General features: G+C 37.6%; 1 protein-coding gene across 1 annotated transcript; it reads left to right on the forward strand.

Moving 5' to 3' along the window:
* The first annotated feature begins 261 nt into the window (after positions 1-261).
* On the forward strand, positions 262-17,321 carry ASIC5 (acid-sensing (proton-gated) ion channel family member 5). The gene is made up of 10 exons (XM_009075792.1): positions 262-301; positions 3,720-4,026; positions 5,905-6,136; positions 7,245-7,364; positions 8,309-8,458; positions 9,006-9,153; positions 10,643-10,699; positions 12,546-12,714; positions 16,368-16,459; positions 17,122-17,321. The coding sequence occupies exons 1-10, from the start codon at positions 262-264 to the stop codon at positions 17,319-17,321; spliced, it is 1,515 nt and encodes a 504-aa protein (XP_009074040.1).
* The last annotated feature ends 8,989 nt before the right edge of the window (positions 17,322-26,310 follow it).

Consider the following 26,310-nt stretch of genomic DNA (forward strand, 5'->3'; position numbering starts at 1 on the left):
CCAGCACTTGTAATATGTACTTGAAATGTATATAAATTTGTACATATGATCCTGTAATAAAAATAATTTTCTCTTTTACATTGCAGACTCTGTTAATGAAGGGCAAAACATAGCAACCCTGGCAGGTAAATTGCCCAGTCTTATGTGTCATCAAGTATCACCTCCCATTTAGTTTTCTATAAAAGCTGTTACCTAGCAGTGATCACAGTGATAAGACACCTTGATGTCCATTCCTTCCTTACTGAAAAAAAGCACAGCCTCATGGACCAGCTTGGGACATTCATTCAATTGGATGCTAAAGGTATGTGACTAGATATATTAGAGTGCTTTGCCAAGAGTTTTGTTACATTTCGAGGCTTTTTTTCAGGACCAACAACCAAAATGAGAAAATCTGTCTCCCTTCTCTTGTAATCTTGTCCAAAAGTTGCAGTACTGTACCTCTGCAAGATACAAAGACAAAGGAAGAGATGAAAAAAGCTTGTAGAAAAAAACTGTACACTTACACAAGAAATGAGAAAAGTCTTTAGCTATTGGCCCTTTATGCATTTAAAATAAAGCTGATACAGTTTTTACTAGACAATTGCTTCTCTGAATAATACCACACTTGAATGATTTTTAGATTAAGGCAAAGAGGAAATCAGAAATCTGTATGGAATAACTAACCCTTGCACAGAGACCACATAAACCTTCCTGAAAGAACTCCTTTCAGGTAAGAGCTCTGGCAGAAGACAAGCGATCTGTCAATAAGCAATTCTTTTTGATATGTTAATCAATAGAAATCCAATCACAATTAAACACTGGGAATACAAAAATAAAAATGTTATACCTTATTTGTGCTATGCAAGAGTTTAGCTTCCAGTTCTTCCCACTTGGTCCTGTTACATCTTTTTCCCCAGTAGATCAAAGAGCCTATTCCTATTATCTATTAGTTACCTATACAAGTAGTTATAGATGGTGACCAACTGCCTGCTGACTGACATTCAGAAACCCTTAAAGTTCAATTTACAGTGTTAACATTAAAGATACTGTGAATTTCTGAGGGGTTTATATAAACCCATAGTAGTATGTCCATGTATCCCTGGTTATACATGCAGTGAGGTGATTGCTTCTTTAACAACGTTGACTGGAAAATCAGGTTTGTCTGACTAACTATAATGATTCTAGGGCATTTCCTATAATCAATGTTTCCTGGGGCAAAGTATCTGCAGTCCATCCTGAGCATATGAGCTGCCTTACTAGTTCTTACATGTACTTTCTGTATTTGACTACAAATATGTGGTTTACTCCTAGGCCTGGATTCCTCTTATTTAGTTACCTCCTTGCTTTTTTACTTATCCATCCTCTACTGAATCTTCCATGAATATTGAGTTTATTCATACCTTTGAAATATTTTTAGTACCTATATTAAATGTATTTTGTATTGCTACTAAATTAACATCGTGTTCTCAAAACCTAATATGTCTAATATGTCTGAGGTCTTGCAAGATCTTACTGTCTATCTAGCAGCAGCTTGGATACTCTAACTCACCTGCAGCTAGTTCAGGTGTGTTGGTCACACAACCTTAGTCCAGATACACACAGCCTAAGTTTTGCACAGTGTAGGATGAAGGGTTAGTCATTTATAATCTCACATCCGCCCATTACTGTGGTGTATTATTTTACTATTCACTAATGGAAACCTGGAGTAACTATTCTAATAATTATATATCACCAGAATGTACCTATCCCTGATAAACAGACCAATCCCAAATAAATGGCTAGTCCCGATTTATACATTTGATACCATTTTCCAGTCCAACCCATGTAAGAAATTTCACACCAAAAATTTATCACTTGACCCTACTTGAAGTAGTTTACAATCTTTTTTTCTTTTTATTCTTTAATTATAGCATTTTCTAAAGAAATCTGGAAGTAGAATAAGGATTCTTTAAGACACTCACACAGTAGCACTAATTCCTCCAGTGAAATGCAGTAATAAAAGCAGCAATATGCTATCAGATAATCTTACACATTTAAAGCAAAACTTTTGCAGTCACATAAAACATGATTTCTACTTACTGTAATAGCTATGCACAACAGCTGAAATACAGTTTATTTACATGCTTGCATAGATTCTAAGTTACACTTCTGCTGATTGTGCTCTCTTGTTGGAGTCTATGGGCAGCAGATGCAGTATATATTAGGAATGTACTTTGTCCTGCTGTTACTCAGGAAACGTGCAAAGAGGTCATCCCACTGCACACATGCTGGTGCAGCAAAACCAGAAATGCACTCCATTTCAGCACAACATACAAAACAGATTGGAAATGGGGCCCAATAGTCACTAGAGCTAGGCGAGAAACTTTTGACCAATTTTCTAGCAGAAAACTGTTTGCCAATAAAATGGGGTCACAGTAAATTATGTGATGTTGAGCAAAGTCCTTACACAGATCTTAAAAGAAAAATATAAAGAAATTTTTTTCCCTTCAGAGGCATTTTGAAATCCAGCACCATCTGGGATTTCATTATCATTTTTTTCCCTTCAGAGGCATTTCGAAGTCCAGCACCATCTGGGATTTCATTATCACAGTCCAGAGACTGTGGACCATAGCAACACCCCAGACTACTGATGTGGGCACGATGTGGCTGATGTAGCTTTGGCAAATGACTCTTACATCCCTTTGTTCCTTTGCCAGACTGTAATAGCCTCAAGTAAGCAAGTCTTATGAACAGCACATTTTCTTCCTACCACACATAGGCACACTATTACATCTATTTTTGGGTTAAAAACAGAATTAGAGAAGCTTTTAATTGCTATTAAGCACTGCTCTAAATAATATATTTTCAGATACTAATTATTACTGTCTCACAAACTTTCTTTGACTTTCTATTCTTATGGACTTAATGTCAAAATAATGGAGTGGATAACAATCTATAAATACAGCACTTTGTAAAGAGACTGGTCCAATTATTATGAGATACAAGAAAGGTCCCATCAAGTTTCCATCATTTGGATGTTTTGGGAGAGAAAACTATGTTCAAATCCATGTCCATAAGATTATTCAGCATCAAGCATAAGAAAATTACTACAGTCCTAGTTATTGATTGCATTCATTACTATCATAGCTCTTAAACTTAGATTTAAAAATAGTTCAGTTTGGGTTTTTTGTAACATCAGTTTGTAGAAAATATGTGGTAAATGAAGACTAAACCCATTCCTGTTTCAAAGTATGAACCGAAGAACCTGTAACCTTTCAAATCCTGTTCTGAAACTTTTAATAGTGCAAGAGTGAAATTGCCTTTCATATCATTCCATATAATTCCTATTTTAGCTTATTTCTCAGAGCATGTGTGGAGGAGCAGTCATTAAATGAGTTGTTACTGTAAAAATCAGATGCTTTCTTTTCACAGTAAGTTCACAGCAACCTGTGGTTTTGGATCACAGAGATATGTCAAAATCCAATCTTTCCCACAGAAGTGGAACTACTCTTTTATATTAAAGTGCCTAAACATTTGTGTGCTTGAAATATTGCAAGATATAGCTTGTACTCAGGGGAGCTCATCTCTTGGCACACAACTCTTCCATCTGCAGAAGCAAGTTCACCAATTAAAGAGAGAATTTACAATTAAAGGGAAATTTTACGACTGCTTTTACAATTGCTTTTCAGTATCAAATTTATGTAGTTTCCTTTCTTAAGTGACTGTTAAATGTTAATTTTAAAATTTTGTTCCATATTCAGGAATATTGGAAAAGATACGATTGTGCTTAATAAAGAAACTGCTGCCACGTTGGGAAGACAGAAGCAAGTACCATCAGGAGTTTGCTTCATCCACTTCATTTCATGGAGTGCATAATATTGTTCAAACACAGAGCAAGACTCGCAAAGTGCTGTGGCTGCTAGTAGTTGCAGGCTGTCTTGCCATTGTTATTTGGCAAATCTGCAGTCGCTTCATCTACTACTTCAGCTGGCCAACCACAACTACAGTGGTGGTTCAGTATGTGGAAAACATCAAATTCCCTGCTGTGACTTTTTGCAACTTGAACAGGTAAAAGTTATCTTTGTTGTTTGCTCTTTGAGAGGCAACACATCTTTATCTGACAGCAGTCAGGTTCCACAGCTTGCTTGAACAAATCACATAAACCAAGGAAAATATGGCTCTGAGGGACATGACTTCCACCACAATACAAGAGATTTAAATGAAGATAAAACCACAAGAAATGAGGAAGGGAAATTTTTTATTTTTACCTTCCCCTTCCTTCAGATACAAAATTGCTTGACAGATTTATGAGTTTCAAAGCAGAGTAGGAAAACCCCTCTAATGTTGTTGTTCTATGTATGAGTGGTAGTTCTACAGTGCAACTAGGGGACAGTCATCTGCCACATCCAAGTGGAAAACAGAATATAAGATTTGCAAATTAATTTAAGTAGAAACCTCATATGAAGGTAGAAATTTTTGTCAAACATACATTTATAATTTCAGTGAGATTTTCTGGAGGGAAGTATTTGATTTGTTTGGAAGTCATGTACATAAGCTAGAACTTTACAGATTTCTACATTTGAAGACAGTGGTCAAGATTCAGATGCAGCTACTTTGAAAATAATGTAATAAACTTATGGACTGATTTTTAGAGCAAATATGTCATTTAGAAACAGTTTTAGCTATACAGAAATTTTACCCACATTTTTTTCATAAAAAATTGTGATTTTTCTAATCTTCTACCTTTTTTTGCTGGCAGAATCAGCCAGAAGTCCAAGTCTGAAATGCCTGAAGCCATTCTGCCTCTCTATGCCAACCTCCCATTGCCCTGCATAAAGCCATCCTGGGTTATACTGCAGGTAGAAGTCCCTCTGGACTGCAGTTTGCTGGCTGTTATAAAAGTGCCTCACTTCTTGTAGCTATGGTGGCAGCACATTGTAAGTAGCCAGCTACTGAGTATGGCAGTTTTCTGTCTAAGCAAGAGTTTACTGCCATATCCATCTGCCATTCATGCTGTGCTTATCCTTACATCCTGTTTTTAGTAGCCAGGTGTTTTGTTAGCAGGAGAAAAAGGCACAGGACTCCCTTTGTCTTTATTTTTTGGCTCATATTCAGTTGTGAAGAGCTGTTCTTCCTAACCTTCCTGAAGTTAGGGCATTAAAATCTATTATACGAATACTTTGATATGTTTCTAAAATATAAGATTAGATAAAATGCCAGTTCTGAAGAACATGGTATTGTAGTTTCATTTGTGTTTATTCTCTTTTCAAACTTTTAACTGTCCTGTAAATCCTTGCTTTACCTCAATAAAGGACTTCAATGCTGTACATCGCGAAAGCACCTCCAATGCCTCACCATGTTTTTGAGATTTTTCAAGTGGATTCAAGGAGTAAGAATCACCCTTGGTTTATACCGATGTGTCACGAGCCACAAAGTTCATAAGAAGGTAGTCTGTCCCTGCACTGGGGTGTACTGCCTTAGTAAAGCAGGCACATGAGATTACTGCAGATGCACTTAGAATTCAATTTTCCAAATGAAAGAAAACAGCTTTTTTTGAAAGGAACCCAGCTAGTTTCTCACATGTAAATGAAATTCTTTAGCTTGCCATCGGTTCTACAAAGCTGGTTGTTGGCTTATGTGAATGGCTAATCTACTCAAGGTTTTCATTTTTTTTAATAAACAACCACATACAGCAGAAATGTTTCCAACATGACTGACCAGAACAGCCATGGAAAGGTGTCTATTTTCTGCTTCCAGATACAGAAAATACATTCCTAAACTATATTGTTTATTCATGTTATAGAGATCAAAGTGCAACCTGGTGGGAAAGAATCACTTAAAGTTTGCAAGCAGACAACAAATTCTGCTGTGGTTTTGGCAAGAGCAGCCTAGAGATCAGTCCTATATCTCTACAGAACTCCAAGTATTTCTCCTTCTCACTTACAGGTTTCAAGCTCATGCAGTAAGCAACCTCAAAATAATTTTTTTAATTTGGAACATTGTGTCCACAATTCTCCAAAAAATTGCTGTGAATGATAAATATTCTCAAGAGATAAATGATTTCCTACTTGGGAACCAGAACTTCAGCATCAAAGAATTTACAAGGAAAAATGGTTTTTATCTGAATAGCAGCACGTTGCTAGAATGTGATTTTTTTGGAAAGCCATGTTACCCACAGGTAATTATGCTTGTTTTTGTGAAACAGTAGCATGGATGGGTAGAGGATGTATTCTTACCACTCATCTTGAGACATCTAGCTTGGCCAGCTACTCCCCTTGTGTTCTCTTTAAAGTCAGACAATGGAGAAAAAAGGTCCTGCTCTAAGTTACCCTGAAGCCTCCAAGTCTCCCACTGCCTGCAGAGGCAGCCTGCTGGACTCCCTGAGCTGTAAAATGGGATTTCAGTTTAAATTGCTCTCTGCCTACTGCCACTTCTGTTGACAGCAGCCTTCGAAAGCTGTCATACCTCCAGGCTGCATCTAGCAACCTTTTCCATCAATGGCCCATAATGAAGGACAGTTTGAACAGAGATATTTGCATTATATGATTCCGCAGTTTGTTCTTGAGAGTCAAGAATATAGACAGCCAGGTTAACTATATGCAGAGTGCACAGGAATTTTAAATAATGAGGTCAAAATAGCCCATGTTTTGGAATTTTGGACAAGAGCCAAAGAATATGATCATCCCGCTTTTATGTCAGTTCTTCTGTAGAGAAATTCCCAACTTAAATAGAAAATGTGAACAAAAAAGTCAGCTCTCTATTCTTTCAGTTTAATCTAACCTTTAGATATGTTGTAGCTTCTAAATTTAGGCATTGGAGATTTCTCTTAACTGAAAGACACTAGTGCTAGCAACAAAAACTAAAGCAGTGAAACGCAGTCCTATTAAACAGTGAGGTGGGTTTGGGAAAACAGTCTTCACTAAACATCTAATGGAAAAACTAAGCCAGTTGGTTTTGAATATATAATTTCTATATAAAATAACAGGTATAGAAAAACCACAGGACCTCATTAAACTATTCTGAGCAGATCATAGGTATTAATAAACAATGTGAAATTTCCCCTTCAAACTTAATTTTCTATAGAAAGGGATGAAATACTTTTGAATATTTCCATCAATTACTATTTTTCTGATTGTAATATTCAGCACTGTATTTGGGGGGAAAAAAACCCAAACCCAAAAAAACCCCAGCAACCCCAGTAGTCCCTCTCTTGCATTGTAATTCATTAAGGAAACTTCAAGTGTTCTTTTTTTAATTTCACTCTTCCCTATTTTCTTTTATTGAAGGATTTTGAACATGTTTTCACTGAATACGGGAACTGCTTTACTTTTAATCACAATGATCTCTCAGCAAGAAGAGTGAGTTTGTCTGGAAGAGGCTTACATTTGCTTTTTGATGTGAAACAGGTACAGCTATCCTAAGGATTATAAACATCGAATCATGTAATAACTTTCAAATTAGTGGAGGGTTTTTGTTTTGGGTTTTGGTTTTTTGGTTGCTTGGTTTTACATAGACTTCCAGAATTTCATGCACAAAATTCTATATGAAGACTATTTCCAAGCGAGAATATATTTTAAAGGAAATAGCCAATACAAATTTCAAAAGTCAGAATTATTGTTGACTCTGACTCCAGCTAAGGGATTCTGAGAGTTGCGAGTGAGTATATAATATGTATAGTTAATTAAAACAGAAATGTCATCAGAGCAGTGATTTACTTTTACTTCAGGATGACATCATTTCATTTTAATAAAAGGCCCAGTAGGGAAGGTCATGTGGTGCCAATTTCTAAGTAGCACTGAATTTTAGTTGCAGCAGCAACAGCTGCAAGTGCTCAGTGTCAGCCAAGACCTGGTCTTTGCACTATACATAGTTATGACATTAGAGTTGTCTTTGACCAACAAAAAGGAGAAAACAGGGAATATCACCTTGTGAGATCAGGGAAGAAATTTAAAATGTGGACTGATAAATGACTTAGACATTCACTTTTGATCTCTAGGAATTATGAGTCAGGAGTGGAAGGTTCTGCAGAGAGTAACAGAAAGTTTGCTGAAGTGTGACAGGTAGTTGCAAGTCAGGTTATGAGTAAATGCTCATCTATGTCTTCTTGCTTTTGAAATTGAGGGGTGACAAAGTGAATAAAAAACTCAAAAGTTTATAGTAACTGGAAGGAAACCCACAGAGGCAAACAACAAAGGAAACTCAAGTCAGTTTGCTTCTATACTTTCCTGTATATCACCAAAAATTTGACTAGAGATTCAAAACCAAATAGCTTAGTACCACATTATATATAGCTAAAGCTTCAGATGGTAAGCAAAGCCGAAACTACTTTAAATAATCCTTTTTGTATCAGGAACAATTCACTGATGAACCCAGTCTTGGTTATACTGATGCTGGAATAACTTTTGTTATCCATTCACCCCAAGAGCTTCCACGCTTTGATGGTTTAGGTTTACTAACACCAGTTGGCATGCACGCACAGGTTGCAATCCGCCAGCTGAAGGTAAGGTCTTCGTCCATCAACTGGAAATACTGGTCTTTACTCTCTCTAATTCTCTTCTGAAGCACTGACAATGAAGTAGGCATTTTGGAATGTAAAATCATGCCTAAGCGGCTCCTGAAAATAACATTTCCCCCAGATACAAACAAAATTAATGTTGTTTTGGGGGGGATGTCACTGGTCTTTATACCTATTAAAGTCAGCCTTTCTTTCCTAACATCTTAGAGTCTTGCTGGCATATAATGACATAATGACACCACAGCATTTCACCATTCTGTTACCATTAAGGGTGTCTCAGATTCCTAGTGGAATCCAAGCAGAGTGGACCATCCTTCTGCACTAGGCTGTCTGATCAGGTCCTACTTTTGCTATGAGAGGAGATGATTTTGTAATCCTGAGTGCACAAACTGTAATTGCCTCCAATTAAATCACAGTGGTACTGCTTATATCTTCACCAGACTTCCTTCAGCATTTTTAAATGTGAGAAAACAACATCTCAATTTAAAACAGAGACAAAAATGTTAAATCTTCTGTTGTTGTTACCCTACAGTCAGTTATCCAAGAATACCCGTGGGGAGAGTGCAAGCCTGATATAAAGCTTCAATACCACAAGATTTATAGTACTAATGGATGTTTGCTGGAATGCAAAGCCCGGTACATACAGGACTGGTGTGGCTGTTTACCATTCATTCTTCCAGGTATTTCTCAGAAGTATCATGATAACACAAACTGATCATCTTACTAGAAGACCTCACATGTTATCGAACAGCAAAGGACATGGACCACATATTTGAGGCGTATCTACAGCTGGGTTTAATTAAAATTCCAAGAAAGCAAGCAAGATATTTGGTCAGCTCTAGACTTAGCATCTGGGTCTATTCTTAGAATATAGTAAAAAAAATTGAAAGAAAATACTATGCCTTAGGTGTGTGAGAGAAGTCTGTAGTCTTTAACCCGACTTCCTAAAGAGCTGGAACTAAATCCATGAAAAATCATATATTTTCACATGTACCCCAGAAAATTTATGTTGCAGTTGTTCAGCAACCATGGCAGAACCACTTGCTTGAAGACAAAATCTGAGGTCCCTGACATGAACCACGGAAAGAGCCTGGCACAAAAGGAGGGTTCTGCAAAATCCAAAAGGCTGTATGGAGCTTTCTAACCAGCCTCAAATGCAGAGTACCAGGTGTATGCTGAATACTCCTCCCAAGAATCTAGGCATCTTAATCACTGTAGAAATGTAAAGCAGTAACACTGAGCCCCCACCCCCTTTCACCACTAAATGTAATTGTAATATTGTCACCTCTCTCTAAAGCAAGAGCTGGAACACAAATCTCTGCTCTCACAGCTGGTTTTTCACAACTAATGGGCAAGAAAGCCACTAGTTCACAAAAAAACCCACAAGAAAGTCTACACTTTCTTACTCAATGTATTTTTTAAATGTCCTCAAGCCAGGTAGAATGCTTTTACTAAAGTAGACCCATTAATGAGCAATCTCTAGCCTGTTAGTTTGACATCCTCCTGGAAAGGAGGTTGGAAGTCTTCTGGAAACTGTCACAGAAGGGAGTTGGAGAAGGCAATTAAGTCTAGGTATCCCAAAACCAGGGTGAGAGATTTATACAGTGACAATTAGATAAAGGAGGGCAATGTGTGTGCTAAACAGCTACATAACATAAACAAGAGAGGGGGAAAATTGGGGTAAAACTGAGGTCATCTGAAACCTGAAAATTTTGCTGTTAGCTCAGGGTACTATCAGTCCTTAGGTCTCCAAACAAATCCTGCATGAAGTTCAAAACTTCTGCAAAAACACGTGGGATGTAATCATACATCACATGTACCTCACTTTGAGGTTTTTTTCATTTCCACTAGGAAAAACAGAAATTCCTGTCTTTAGCAAGCTAACATAAAGAGTGAGCCACAAGCTTAAAGGCTGTTCAGGCTGGTACACATAATGAAGATATTTGCTCCAAGAGCAGCCTGTGGCATGGTCTGTTGGCTCTTTTCACTATCTACCCCTTATGGTGTTGGCAATTGCACTGTGACCCACTGAATTGATTTCTTAGTTGTATAATCATTAACGTGAAGTGGTGAGCAGGCTTTGATGACATTACATTTCAGTTTAGTACAAATAGAGCTAAGGGTTAGATTGTTAATTGAGGCTACTAAAGATTGCTATTTATTTTTAAGGAAATGGAACAGAATGTGACTTGCTGAAGTTTTACAAGTGTGTTTATCCAGCAGTCTGTAAGTATATAACTTCATATTCATGTTTTCTAAGCCAAGTCCAAGTAGTAGACAATATCTAGCAATTGTAAAAAAAAATACTGAAAAGAATCTGAAATAGGGTACATCCCAGTTCATTTAATATTCTGAAAATACAGACCAGACAGAACATTAAATATCCACTCATTAAAACAACAACAAAGCACAACAAAACAAAAACACCAAACCACACTGAAAAAAGCAAACAACCCACAAAAAGCCCTCCCAAAAATAACAAAAGAAAACCCCCAAACAAATAGAAGAATTCATTTTAGTAATCAGAAATGGTTTAAAATGGAAGAATTTTCAGTGAATCTGTTTTCAGTTACCAAGACCCTGGCTTGCATTTTCACATCTTCATGTGAAAAGATGGACCCTTCTAGATCCAGTGTTGTATTCTTTGTGACAGAAGAGTGGACAGCACAGTAATAACAGGTTTTCTAAGAGATATAAATCACTGGCATTTAAGGTTTTACCTTTTCAAAAGTAAAATGAATTATATATTTTCAAGGGGCTCCAAATGCATTTCTTTTCCTTAAGCAAATAATCTGCACATAGCAGATATGAAATTTGTCAGTCACTACAACAGACTTCCTGGAAAATACTGCAAATGGTAATCTGACCCCTAAGTCCTATCAAGGATGGATATGATCCAGAGCTGGTCCTCAGAAGGAGCTGGCATCACACTACTGTACATAGTGAACCTGGTTTGTAGGTGTATGGTCCCCAGAATCCTATTTTAGGGGCTGAATATCCTTTTACAGTGCAGAAGAGGTAAAACATCTGATAAAAAATTCTCAAGTGACAATATACTGCTGTTTGCACAGCCTCCTGTTGGTGATATCCTTTATTTTAGGAACACTAAAGACTGGCAGTCCAGAATTAAATCCACAACCTCAGCATCCCTGGAGAGTACTTCAAATCATCAGCTAACAGGCTGAGCTATCACTTCCCCCATGCTTGGCAAAAGTGAGAAGCCCACAAGCAGAGGGAACAGACACAATGCCCACCACCACACAAGGACAAATAGAGCACTACAAGCAGAAGGTTATGGTACTCATCTCAGAGAGATGGTTTATGCTTTAGGAAATATTTATGCCTTACCATTTTTTTTCTACATTGTTTTTCTCCTACGTTATTTTTCTCCAGCTTTCCCAGATTTCTGTAATGATTGCTTTCTGTTAGAGCCTTGTCAGAGGAATGGTTTCCCATTTTCATGAGCAGCCAGACCTGCAGAATTTTGTGACTTCTCTTTGGCATTTGAAGAAAGAAAGTCTTCCCAAAGCCGCCTTAGCTGTCTTGAGCCCAATTCTCAAATGGCAGGCGGAGGTTAAGGTTAAGTGAACTTAGCTTACCAGAGTTTTATATAATTATCAGATGATAGCAAACTACAACTGGCACTGCTCTGGAAGCCATTTCTGTGCACTAAAATAAGTTGGGCAGACATCAAGAGCAAGGATATATACCTAAATATGTAATTAGACAGCTAGCACAGAATGTGGAAAGACTTTTGTTGTCCTCGTGTTTAACTGTGGATGAGAAGTAATAAGCACATAAAGCCCTGATGAAGGCAGAAAGACTTACAGAAGCTGAATTTCTTTGGAAAAAGTGAAAAAATACCTCAACCCTTATTATTACACAGAGGTTTCCCAAATGAGAATTACAAATACTTATTTGTTCCTTCAAAACTGATAAGTATGCACATTTCTCAGGATAATTCACCAATACATTTATCAGTCAGTTAAAAGTAATTTAGCAAATATTTTAAAAGTCTTGAGACTGTGCTTTTTAAGAAGTATTATATAAAGTATTTCTCCTGAAATTTCAGATGACATAGAGATAAAAGGATTATGTACAGTAGGAAAACACAACTCCACTTGCCCTGCCCCATGTGAAGAAATGGATTACCCTACTACTGTCACCTATTCAAGTTTTGGAGGAGAAAAAGCCATGAAATATTTTTCTACGAAACTGAAGAAAAGCCCAGAATACATCAGGTAATTTTGCTTAAGACCCTGTCTAATAAAGAAAATATCAATCATGCTAACAGTGTATGATGAAAGTATGACCTTAAAAATATATTCTGATATGTAGTGTTGATAAAGGTATCTATGAGATAACAGAATCTCTTAGAAAAAATGGGTAAGATTTATACATATTTATATATATATACATATAAACACACACCCACATATCTAGGACTGTGTATAACAAAGAACAGATACTGCAATGAAATGGTAACATTCATGATTGCCTCCTATGTCATTGATCTCTTATAACAAAAACTTTTGAGTACTTTTATAATTTGAATAAAGTGGGGTTATCAAACCTATCCGAAATCCACGTGAGCAATCCATCCAATAGAGAACACAAATCTTCACCCTTCCACAGCTGAAGTCAAAGAACCTAAATAGATGCTATATGAAGTTGCTCTCCTTTCACCCCATTCCCAAAGGAAGCTCCATAAGCACTGAAGAGCTAGGTTTTATTGTAGCAGTAATGCCAGAAATCTAATAATATTTTCTATGGTTAGTAGAACTCACTAATACCATATATATTGCAAAAGTTATTTAGAAAATCTTTGGGACAATATTAATTCTTATGAGGTAGCAGAGGAGTGAAACAGCATAGTTCTATTTGTGTGACTGAAAACACCAAGCAGCAAAAGTAAGTAGATCTACACCCTAAAGAAGAGACCTTCTAGTGTGAAAACATGTCTCAACAGTATTGACTACACCTTTCATCCAGGAAAAGGTGTTAGAACTCATGTTATGCATAGAGCCATGTTGCTCAGTAGTAGCACTCAGCTGACGTAATCTGCATATTTTTAAATTCATAGATGTCATGTATGCTTATGCTTTAATAGAGCATATGTGCTGTACTGTTACAATACCATAAATTGATGCCAGTCTTCCTTGAGTACACAAGCATAATACATCAAAAATTGGAATAATTTCCAGATTTTTGTTGCTAGAAAGATACAATCTACTTATCCAAGAGCATTTAATACAGTTTCATAGACAGAATTTCCTCTTGCTCACAGATATATATGTCAGCAGTACAAGTAAGTATTAAGGTAGGTGCTACATGAACTCATAGTTTGCACAACATAAAAGTATATTTATAAACAACTGTGGAAATTTTGGTTAATGAAATATCTATTAGTTTCATTGCTCAGAGACTTCAGTTTTCGCACTTTTGAAGCCATCAGTGTGCAGATGCTTGCATATGTTTATTCGTGAAGAGGATGTATACAAATCATAGAACAGTTTGGGTTGGAAGGGACCTTTAAAGGTCATCTAGTCCAACTCCCATGCAATGAGCAGGGACATCTTCAGCTAGATCAGGTTGTTCAGAGACCTGTCTAACCTGAACTCAAATGTTGCCAGGGATGAGGCATCTACCACCTCTCTGGGCAACCTTTTGCAGTGTTTCACCACCCTCACTGTAAAAAAGTATCTTCATTACATCTAGTCTGAATCTACACTATTTTAGTTTATAACCATTACCTCCTGTCCTATATCTACAGGCACTATTACATAATCTGTTCCCAATTAAGATTATGAAAATTAAACCTGTTTTTATATGCAAAAGCTATTAATACTTTGAGGACATTTTATCTTTGTGGATTTTGTTATTGTCTGTAAACATCATGCCCAACTAGTAATTATTCAATTAAGCAAGTGAATATACAGGACATTCCCCTGTTACCAAGATTTAACCAATAGAAGTCCTGCCCATGCATTAATGAGTACATATTCCAAACTATAAAACATAGAGATCTATTTATTTCTGAAGATGTAAAAAGAGAAGTTAAATATTTACTGGATAGTTCTGCTAGCAACTCCATGAAAATTGCAGTAGTCTTACTAATCGAAGCTACAATATTATTTTTATTAATCAGTGCTACCTGAGTTTTAGAAATACCACCCCAAAAGATGGAAGTGATTATTTTGTATAGAAAGTACTTTATTTTCATGAATATTGTTAATGAGCTCATTATCACTGTCAACCCAAAAATCTGTAGCTGTTCACACTTCTGAAGAATCATAGAATGGTTTGGGTTGGAAGGGGCCTGAAAGATAAGCTAATTCCAACTCTCCTGCCATAGGCAGGGATGCCACCCACTAGATCAGGTTGCTCAAAGTCCCATCCAACCTGGCCCTGAACACTTGCAGAAAAGGGGCATCCACAACCTCTCTGAGCAACATGTTCCAGTGTCTCACCACCCTCACAGTAAAGAATTTCTTCCTACTATCTAATCCAAGCCTACCCTCTTTCAGCATAAAGCCATTCCCCCTTGTCATACCCTTACATACCCTTGTAAAAAATCCCTCTCCAGCTATCTTGTAAACCCTCTTTAGGGACTGGAAGACTCTTTTAATTTTTCCCCCGAGCCTTCTCTTCTCTAGGCTGAACAGCCCCAACTCTCTTAGCCTGTCTTAATAGGAGCTATTCCAGCCCTCTGATCATCCTTGTGGTCCTCTTCTGGACTTGCTCCAAGAGGTCAACATCCTTCTTTTGATGGGGACCCCAGAGCTGGGCAAACACGCCAGGTGGAGTCCCACAGGAGTGCAGCAGAGGGGCAGAATCACCTCCCTCAACCTTCCTTTGATACAGCCCAGCCTGAATTTTTGGGCTGCAAGTGTACCTTGCTGGTTCATGTTGAGCTTCTTGTCAACAAACACCTCAAGTCTTTCCACTCCGGGTTGCTGTTGATTAATTCTCCATCCATCCTGTACTTGTGCTTGGGATTGCCCTGACCCAGGTGCAGGACATGCACCTGGGTTTGCTGAACTACATGAGGTTCACATAGTCCCACATCTCAAGCCTGTCAGGGTCCCCATGGATGGCATCCCTTCCCTGCAGTGTGTTGACTACACCACACAGCTTGGTGGTGTTGGCAAACTTGCTGAGGGTACACTCGATCCCACTGACAACGTCACTACAGCCCCAGTCCCAGTACTGACCCTGAGGGTTGCCACTGGTCTCCACTTGGACGTGGAGCAGTTGATATTATGTGCGCAATCAGTTTTTGTGATTGTTTTCTTTCAAAACCATTATGTTTATATTCTCTATCTATTCTATTTCGGACTTAGGCAGAACCTTTCTGTAGACACAATATTATAAAGATGAGCTCTTTACTCACACTGCATCATCCCACACGTCTTTTTCCAACTGTGATTTACCTACTCTTCCATTTTTGCAGCAGACAAGAATATAACTATGTAATCCAGGCTAATAGCAGAGGATAGAACTAAACATCTGAGTATAGGACAAATACTGTTCTGCACAAACATGCTTATTGAATATGCACAGATAAATATGCAGTTGAACATAAGCAAGAGTGGTAGACTACATTTCCAGGCTACATATGCTGTAGTTCAGGTGGCTTGACACTTCCACTGAAGGTTATTTCAGTGACCCTTAAAATGTACAAGTCTATCTCACAGTACTGACTTTTTCAACATAGCCTAAAGATCTACTGCTCTAATAAGCTCCTGTTGTTATCAGAACCCTTTTGGGTTTCTCTTTCTCTCATGTAACTGATTTTGGTAACACTCATCTACCCAGACCATGCTGATAAATGTCGGTAAAAATTAACAGCACTCCTGACTGTCTTAAGTGAACTGTATGTGTTTGTCATTAGGCAAAATCTTGTGCGTATTGAAATTAAATATCATGATCTGAGCTACAAAATAACACAGCAGCAGAAGGCCTTGACTATATCTGAGTTGCTTGGTAAGTGAATGTTTAATATTTATTTATTGCTGATTAATAATTAATCTAAAAATAAATAAAACAAAAATTTAAAAAAACCCCACCAGACAATCAAACCTGCTTTTCTATTTCTCTCTCCTCCTGAATCAAAGACTCTGTGGGCTTCTAAACAAAAAACAATACTTTTGATGTTACAATGGTAATCATTTTCATATTATAAAGGCACCATATCTGTCCCATGGCCATTACTTATAGTCTCCTGTCATTCTGTTATATAATCTGTGGTATAGAGCAGCAGCTGAGAGTGAGAATTATGTTTGGCACTAGTTTATGGCTATATCACATGCAGGACTGTCAGAACAGGGATATTTATGGATTTGTAGATGAGAGGGAGAACATGGGGAGAAGAAGCAAGGGAACAGTTAAAAAGGCACAGAAGTAGAAAATATTTGAAGTGTCTGTTTCACAGTAGGATGTCTTGTGTTGTCCTTGCTTTATTTAGAATTTTCAAAAACACATGAGTCTTCTTCAGTAAACATTCTTAAGAATATTAATTCTGTTTTCTTCAAGTGATGGATTATATATATTGAATTTATTTAACACTTGAACTTGGCAGGGTCTTGTTTGTTGCTAGACTAAACCAAATGCTTTAGATGACGTATGTTTATTTCCTTCTATTACAGCTGATGTAGGTGGCCAGCTTGGATTGTTTTGTGGTGCCAGTATGATTACAATCATAGAACTGCTTGAGTATATTTTTACTAACTTCTGTTGGATGTGCATCTTTCTTCTACTGAAAGCTCCTGAAATGCCTCAATGGAACAATCCATCCCAGAACCAACCAACACACAGGGAAAAAAAAAGGAGCATACAAGAATGTTAGTGGATGTAGAAGCCCAAAACTAACTAATTTGCAACTTCCCTTTCTTTTTAAGATACAAAAAAAGACAGTAATATTGCACATTGGTCCCTTTTCTGCACTCCTGATTCTCCCTGGTTTTTTATCACATAGAATGATTTAACTGTGCTAACTTTAAAGAGTGCACTTTACAAAGTCTCACTTTCTCATGTAAAGAAAAATGCACCTAAAATGTTATTCTAATAAATTAACAAGTTTTAGACAGCATAGCAAGTGATACTGACATACCATGCAATTTAGCATTTTTGATCCAATTTTTAACTTCTGTATTTTGAGTGACAAGACATAATACACGTGCCAAATTAACATACATGAGTTTCTTGACCACCATACAGCTGGAGCATTGCAATGCTGAAAAAGCAGGTTCCTTATTAACAAAGAGGTCTTTGCTAGTATGTTACCACTGCTACACGTTCCAGTGAAGGATATGGTAGCTTTGCCTATCCAAATTAGGAAAATTGCCTAATAACAATAATATCTACAATGTATTATCTGTTTGTTCAATACACATCAAAAAAATCTCATGAGTCTGCCATCTACTATAGAGAACCACAGGGAATCCAAGTGGATATTAAGTGGGAAAACACAGTCCAAGTTCAGCATTTAATATAATTAAAAGAAATAAGAAAGACTACAAGCTTCATGCAAGTCTTACTAAAAATCAGTGAGTGTAAGAATTTGTGGCTTTGGTGCTGATTCAGGCTGCCTGAACATTTATTCCTTTAAAAGTGTTCAGAGAAGCTTCTGTGATTTCCTACACTTGTGTGAGCCTGTGGAGCAGTAGTGGTGTAGTTTTTTGGTTTTTTAAGGCAACTCCAGTGATTAAATCAAGTGGTAAGTGTACTTACTAAACTGCCAAGTCCTTAAGGTTAGGTATAAAGGAATGTAAATATTACCATTTGGACATCATTGGCAATAGGTTTCCTTCAGCATAAACCCTAGGATATACAATTCAGGAAATGCTTTTGCTCCTCAGAAAGAGATGCCTTGATGTTTGTCCTCTAACTGCAGGCTCAGGAGATCTTAAGGCTGACTTAAGGATTTTTTTCTCCATTCTTTTTTGCTGGTCACTTCTCTTCCTCTGGGATTTTTCAACCCTCACTATTACAAAGCACACACATATTTTGCTCAGCAGCCATATAAAAATGTCAATCTAACCCCACAATCCAAAGTGTGTATTTCCAACTGTGTAATTTTTAAGCCAGAAGAAATTATGGTTTTGGAAGTAGGAATCAGGCATTATCTGACTTCTGGATAAGAAGAAAAGCAAAGGAAAGTTTAAACATAGTAATCTAGCACACCTTGTATTTCAGAGATCAAAGTGTTTTGTAGCTATCAATCACAATGACTTTTTTTTTTTTGTTTGTTTGCTTCCACTAATAAGGGCTAAATAAAAGAAAATTAGTAGTGCAAGGAATAAACAAGACAAAACTGGTATTGTGTCTGTTCAAAAGTTCAAGTGAAATGAAGCACAGAACATATTAAAAAATCAGTCAATAAAAAGGCCAGTTATCAGAAAGGGAAGGTACTTGCATCTTTGCTTAGTTTAACAAGACTAAAATGACTTTTGCTTACTCCACTGACTTTGGACAAGGACAGCTGAAATCACTGCTTGGTTGCAGATTCCTCTCACATACGTGGCAGAAGGAGCTCTGAAGAAAGCACAAAGACTTGTTTTGCCCAATGTCAAGTGACAGATTCAGATGGGAACATTTTTTCAGCAATGGTTTGTGATAGGATTATATAAAGCAATTGATTCCCAGCATAGCTAAATTTAGCAAGTGTGCTGTGCAGCAGAGCAGAAGTAAGGGTGCTTTTGTATTTTGACCTGTGACTACTCTTCTATTAAGAAAACAGAATTTTAAGAAGTCTTAAGCAAATGTTTAGCTTCACTGGAGAGATGACAGTGACATATCTATAAGGACAGCAGAAGCAAGGTATTTTACCAGTTTTATTCAATCTCCTCCCAGTTCAGCATTACTTTGCTGCTAATTTGTTCACTTTTGCTTTTCACAAGTGCATATCCATTCTCCAAGTAAACATATTAGCAAACTTTTCCCATGCTAATTGTTTGATTCTGAAGTGTTAATCCTACAATGAAATTAGTGACATGATTGGGAAAGTCCTCTTGGGCTCCTTCCAAATCCTTGCCTGATGTGCACAAAGAGATGCAACACAGAATTTTGTGGGAAAAAAGGGAACATATATTTAAAGCATTTTGAAGAAGTCATTAAACTTTAACACTCTAGAGAATCTCTTGCTGTTGCATAAAACATTTTCTGAAGAATAGAGGAAGGCAACTAGGTTATGTAGAAAATTACCTGTATTTGGAAGTTCTGTACTTTATGACCATAGAGTATTGTTGCATTCCCTTATGCAATGTATCCATTTTCACAACCTTCAGCAGCAGATCAAAGTAGCTCCTGGTACAAAGAATCTAGATCTATAAACTATCAGAGAACTTGCTATGAGATATTGGGCTTGGGGAAGGCTGGAGATAAAAACATGCATCACACATTTTGAGAAGTTTCTTTAGCTCATTTCATTTGTTCTTCTAAGGTATTTCACAAAACAACTATCACAACATACATGGAAGATATCTCTAAAGGAGTGCTAGCAAGTAAGGATTTATTCGAGGAGAAATTGCATTTTTTTCCAGAGACCTCAGGAAACAGGCCTGGCACTTGCTTGTTTGGCAAAGCAAAATGCACACAGACTGGGCTATACAGGAAAAGGATTTGGATCAGACTTTCATGCAGTAGATTAATTCATTGCAGTGTCTCACCAGTAGATGCCCCACTTACCTTAGGCTGCTGTTCACAAGCTTCTCGTGCATATAGTTGATTTCTCAGCACCTATTATGGAATTACTCAGTATAGTTTAAGGCAGATTATTTCTTTCTGGTTAATGATGTGTGAGCTGGGGAAATATTTTGAAGGAGCTGCTGGCAAACCTGACATTACTTATTCTGAACTGTGACACCATCTTTGCAGCACAGTGTGTAGATTGATTTCTGAGGTAAACAAACACAAGTATACAGCCATCTCCATTCTGAATTAAAACAAGCTGATCAATGCATCTCTTAAGGAGCTTATACAAGCCATCTGATTTCATGCTACTTAAGAATATGCTGGTTAATGTAAAATAAGTATCTTCTTAATCCTCACCAATTCTTTAAGCTGAAACAATATGGGGGGAGGGGGGGGAAGTATTTCCTGATACAATCACTCCGAGGGGGCGGGGAAGTATTTCCTGATACAATCACTCAAGTTTGAAAGTAGTTAGCTGTGCCTACCCCCTAGCACTAGTACAAGTGTTTGCACTGTGAATCCACTGCTGCTGGCAAAACTTCAGAAAAGCAGTCTTCCTCACCCCATGGCAGCATGATACAGCCCCTTGATTTCTCACAGCTCTTTTCCAGTTTAACGCTGCCTCTGTGTTTTGGAAATCCAAGCATCATCATGCAATTCTAAAAACTCTCAGACCATGATAAACCACAATGGTTTTTTCATACTACCTCTCAAAGTACAGTGTTTCAGAAGTATATATCCCTTATTATGTCATAAACATTAGTACATCTTGTCACTGTACCTGTATCCAGAGTTAAACCCATTTTCTTGTTGACAGTGGATGTGCTTGTTAAATTCAGTATAAAGGAAATATCTCCAACTTATATTAATTAGTGCAATGTTGAATCATGACTTGGATTATAAATGATAAATTCTGTATGAATAGCATACTGCTGTAGATCCAGGGGTAACATCACATCTTGCTTATGTTGCTTATGACCATCCTGGTCCTGTTAACCCTCTTGCACTGTAAGTCCCTTTGTCCACCTGAAGACTCTGACCTCTGCTGACTCCTCACTAGAAGCAGTCACCACAAGAAGGCAGAAAGCTTCTTTAGAACAGAAAAACTTCAAAGTGGCCCTTCCCACTGCAGACACAGCTGATGTCCAAAGAGGTGCTCCCTACCTATCTTCTATGATTCTGTCTCAGGACAGAGGTGCTCGAAGTGGTGGGTTTTAAATTTGTTTTGTTTTGGGGTATTTTTTAACATTGTTTGGAATAAGGACTGCTTTAACAAAACTGTAGAAAGGTCCACACATATAGCTATTCTTTCCAGAGTGAAATACTAAAACCCTTCTACCTCTAGAAAAGCACATTATTTTGCAACAGGAAGCCTGGTTAAGTGTATATCTAGTTTTGCCTTACTAATTGTGGGGGTTGCCTTCAAAGAAATAATCCTGAGCCTTACAAAATTTAGTAATACTTCCAGTACACTTCAGGGTCCTTGATGAAAAGAAGGTTTGTATTCCACCTTATAATTGTTAGTATTTCTGCCTACTTTGTGACACATTCAAAGCCACTCTCAACCCAGCCAGTCATTTTGAGTTAAAGTGACAAACACCTAAATAAACACAGGTTGTGTCCCTTGTGGGTCACAATCTGAGCACAGCACTGGGTTCTCTTTTCTCCTTCTACCTCTTTAAGACTCTGCAAATAGGTATGGAAGGCAGGATTTATGATTACATACTTGACCATTGCTGATTTATCCTTCACATACTGTGAACCAGCTGAAGATAAGCAGTAGGAAGTCAAAAGAAAGAATTATTTGTGGCACAAGCTGTGAAAAATGTAGGTTTCTCAGGACTGCACACATGCCATAGAGCATGGAAAAACTATTCATTAAAAATCAAAATTTGTTGGGGTGTTGTTCAGCTCAACCCATATGCCTCCCACAACCACAACTCAGTTCTTAGTTTCCACAACTTACACTCCCAATACCTTTAGCTAAGAATTTTAATGTAACTCCATTTCCTGGGGTAACCAGCAGGTTTTTGTGTGCAGTAGCTGCAGAGAAAACATATTTAGAAAATCTACTATGACTCCTGGCTAATAGGACTAGCCCTGGAATATGTTCCTGGCCTGACACATTTGTAACCCTGAATGACACCTTAATGTTTCTAGCTACCATGTGCAGGACTAGTATTACTTGTTACAGATTTGATCCAGAGTTCAGTGGAAATTTTCCAACCTAAAAATGCCAAACAACTTCAGACCATGCCCACGTAAATATGCAGTTCACTTATAGATTGTGCATGCTCTAGTCTGGAAGTGTTACATCACATCTTGATCTTTTCCTGCAGTCTGAATAAATGGAATTTTCTGGGGTTGTTTTAGTCCAAATGCCTAAGCAATGTATGAATAAAAATAGCAAACAATGCCCCACATGAAACAAACCAGATATGAGAAAAAACCAACTAATTGACTGGAGAAACATCACAAAATATCTGTTTTAAGACTAATTCTAAGAAGCTGCTCATTGTTGAAACATGAAAATCAAGCAAACAGTAACAAGTACGAGAAAAAAAAAAAAAGAAAAAAGGCAATACTGTTACTGAGAGACCTACATAATTATGAAAAAAAAACTGAGGGAAATGAAATCACATAGTGCATTACAGCACCTTTTCCCTCATTCTTACTGCTTGTGAAAAAAATTTAGATGTCTTAACATTTAAAAAAGTGGCCTAAATAAGGAGCAGACAACAGCAACAGCATCATTATAGTGATGGACACGACCCTTCCTGAGCCTCCCCTGTGAAGGGAAACATGTCATGCAGCTGGTGTATGAAGAAGGGGGAGCAGCAATGGGTTTGAATTATGTAGAACAGCCCAGCTTCCAGCCACCCAGTCGTTTTGATGACATCTTTGAGTTTGCTTCAGCAAATACTCACCCACATAAGCTCTGCTGGTGACACTAGCAAATACTGCATTATGAGGTTTACATCTAAATTTAGAGACAATCTATTCCTTTTTTTTTTGCTGATACACGACTGAATTATCTCTAGTTGGCACTGCCAGTTTCTGCAGGCTCTCTAAGAAGTTTTCAGTAAAATAAGCCAATAAGAAACTTCTGGCAGAAAACTGTCAGGAAATCAAGAACACTCTAAGCAAATTAGTAACTGTATTCAATTCCAAAGATACATTGAATAGGAGAAACAATCCCTTTGGAGAAGAGGAAGGGGTAGTTTCCAACACAAGAAGAGAATATTTCTATGGTTCATATCTCTGAGGAAAATCAGAAGGGCTGAGGATCCAAACAGTTCCTGTGCTAAGGGAAACAGTAGACATTTGTCTTCTTTCTTAACCTCTGTGTCTTCCATAACACCAAAGAGGAAATACACCTTCTGAAGGCAAAACCTGCCACTGAGTTTGCACCCAGCAATGGAGTTCAGCTCCATTAGTTAACCCTTACAGGAAACATCACATTTTCACAGTGTAAAGTCAACAAATATATTTTGGAATTCAGCTGTCTAATTCTGACTTTTTTGCCTTGATAAAGAATACAAACAAGTCCACAAACTGATCAGTCATTCACATGATTTCAAGACCAGACCAAGGGTATCCTGTAAGGAAAATATGCAACAGCTACTTATCAATATGAACATTATTAGCAACAAAATCCTATGCAATAGTGGTTAAAGCCAGCCAAATTCTGGAGTGTTACATCAAGGACAAAATTTGACTACCTTTTCTTTTTTTATTTTCAGACTCCCTGTCTTGATTTATGAATGCTGTTACCCGAAAGCTTCCTAACTTCAAATAACTAGCTAGTTAGTTTGAGGGTTAGTTTTTGAGATTGCTCAGCAATCAGCTGAACAGAATGGCTGTCCTGCTGAGATTAGCATCATGTATTCTGAATCCATGCATTTGGCTATGTATTACTAACAACAGATTAATTAAATAAAGCATACACAGGACGTGATGATAAAAATGAATGCATAGTTCACATGCATCAATAGATGAATATTTGCCCTAAGGAGGTGAAGGACAGCAGAACAGAAAACAGGTATCAGGCAGCTCTTAGATTCATAAGCCAAAACAATTCCTTTGGCCATGCTTACTCAGCTAGTGCCCAACTTCTGTCAGTCCTTTTCTTGTTAAAAGTGAAAAAGCTTTGTACCATTTCTTTGCATGCTGATGGAGGTAAGAGCTCAGCAGAGCCCCTAGCACCTTGTAAGCCAGTCTGCTTTGCCCAGGTGCCCTGCACCCATGGAGCCATACCCTCTGCTACAGAGCAAGATAAGCACAGCCCAAATGCTGCTGCTCAGGCAAGTGCCCAGACAGGGAAAGGAGCCCAAATGGAGCCTAAGGCTCAGAAAGCATCTCATTTTTTTTCCTGAAGACTCCTGATTATCTGCTCCACCTGCCCCTTCAGGGAGGAAACAGGCATTGTTGAAAAAGCCACAGCAGTGCTTAAAGCTGTTCCCTGACTGAACTGTGTGCTGGTGGGTGGGGACTATTCCTTTCCTAGCTTAATTTCCTGCTCAGAACACTATTCTCCTGATTGCTACTAATTTTTTTTGCATCAAGTTGTGCACTGATAGAATTCACTCACATATCAGCCAATGAAAGCTGCTTTTTGTTTTTCCATGGGTGTGGAATTTTCCAGCCTATGTTTGTTGTTTAGGAGCAGGAGATGTTCCAACCTTGACCCAGTGACTGTGATTAGTAACTGTAATGACCTATGGATGTTTTCAAGTACAGTGAGCAAGTAAAACAGCTCTGATAAATGCTTCCCAAAGTTCAAATTTACATTATTGATATGCATAGAAGGGAAAGGGAATTGCTGCAGAAACAGCTGAGGGAAAGAAGCAAAGACTCTTTAACATCAGTCCCCCCCATTTATCCACATGCTCACAATTAAAGAATGTGCAGTAGTTTGAAGATTGTAGAGCTACAGAACAGAAACATCAGACATAGGGACTTATGGCATACTCCAGGTATGAGCAACAGGCTGGAAATAGTGTCTTAGTTTTTCCTTTTTTGTGAGTATTTTCAATCATGTATTCAATTCAGAGACACTTTCAGTAACACTTGTCTTAATAGAACTTTTTCTGTATATCTATCAGAGGGCTGTAGTAGAAATGAACATAAGATACAGAAGTAGATGTATAAAATTGAATACCCTGCAGCAGGAGGAATACTCTTGATCTGTAGAAACTGGAAACTCCTAGCAGAGAAGTGAGCACTCTACAACAGAAGCCACTCCTGAAGTGCTGACAAGCTCTTTCCAACAACTAATTCCATTAACAGACCAGAAAAATGCATCATGCCCTAATATAACATTGTCTTGCAGCAATATTACAGTTGTCACTAGTCTCCAGGTTCATGGGGGACAATAAAACTGGCCACTATCCTTGTATGAGAAAATATCCATGAATTATGAAATGTTTAGAAAGATGTGGCAGTATAACATCTTTGACTTGTAAGTTTTAAATTATTAAAACAAACAATCATCTGTTAAAATAGGATCTACTTTGTAACAAGTTTTGGTTGCTTCTAGGATGCTTTATTTCTAGGAAGTCCCTGTGATTGTGGCTATAAGAATACTGTGTGCTGCTTGGGAAGTGTTTAACTCATTGTCTTGAACTGAAGTAAGGACACTGTTGTTACATAATCCGCACGAAAAAAGTTACTAAATATCTATGGCATTTTAACCATTTCTTGTGTAGATACTGGAATTTTTTAGCTTCATTTAAAATGGTAACTTCTGTTACATCCTTTTACACATGACAGCTGTTACAATACAAACTATTGCATATCCATCAGAGGCAAAACATCTGGTTTGTGTATTCCTGAATTAAAATGCAAAGAACAGCATGATGTGTGTGCTTTTAGATAACATCAATACCACCAGTATTAGATGAAACAACCATAAACATTACACTAATATCCGAAGTCCAAAGCAGAGTTAGAAGAAGTCAAGAAGGGAAAGGCTTGTGATTTTCTTCAGGGTGTCAGGGGCAGTCAATGACAAGGTGAGAATTCAGTACTTACTGAAAATAAAACCAGTAAACCAAAAGGATGGACACTGTCCCTCAAAAGGTACGCAGTCTGGTTTGGAAAATAAGGTTCAAGTGAAAATTGAGGTTGAACCTCTCACAAAA

Source organism: Acanthisitta chloris, unplaced genomic scaffold (assembly GCF_000695815.1).
Source record: "Acanthisitta chloris isolate BGI_N310 unplaced genomic scaffold, ASM69581v1 scaffold16595, whole genome shotgun sequence".
Lineage (NCBI taxonomy): Eukaryota > Metazoa > Chordata > Aves > Passeriformes > Acanthisittidae > Acanthisitta > Acanthisitta chloris.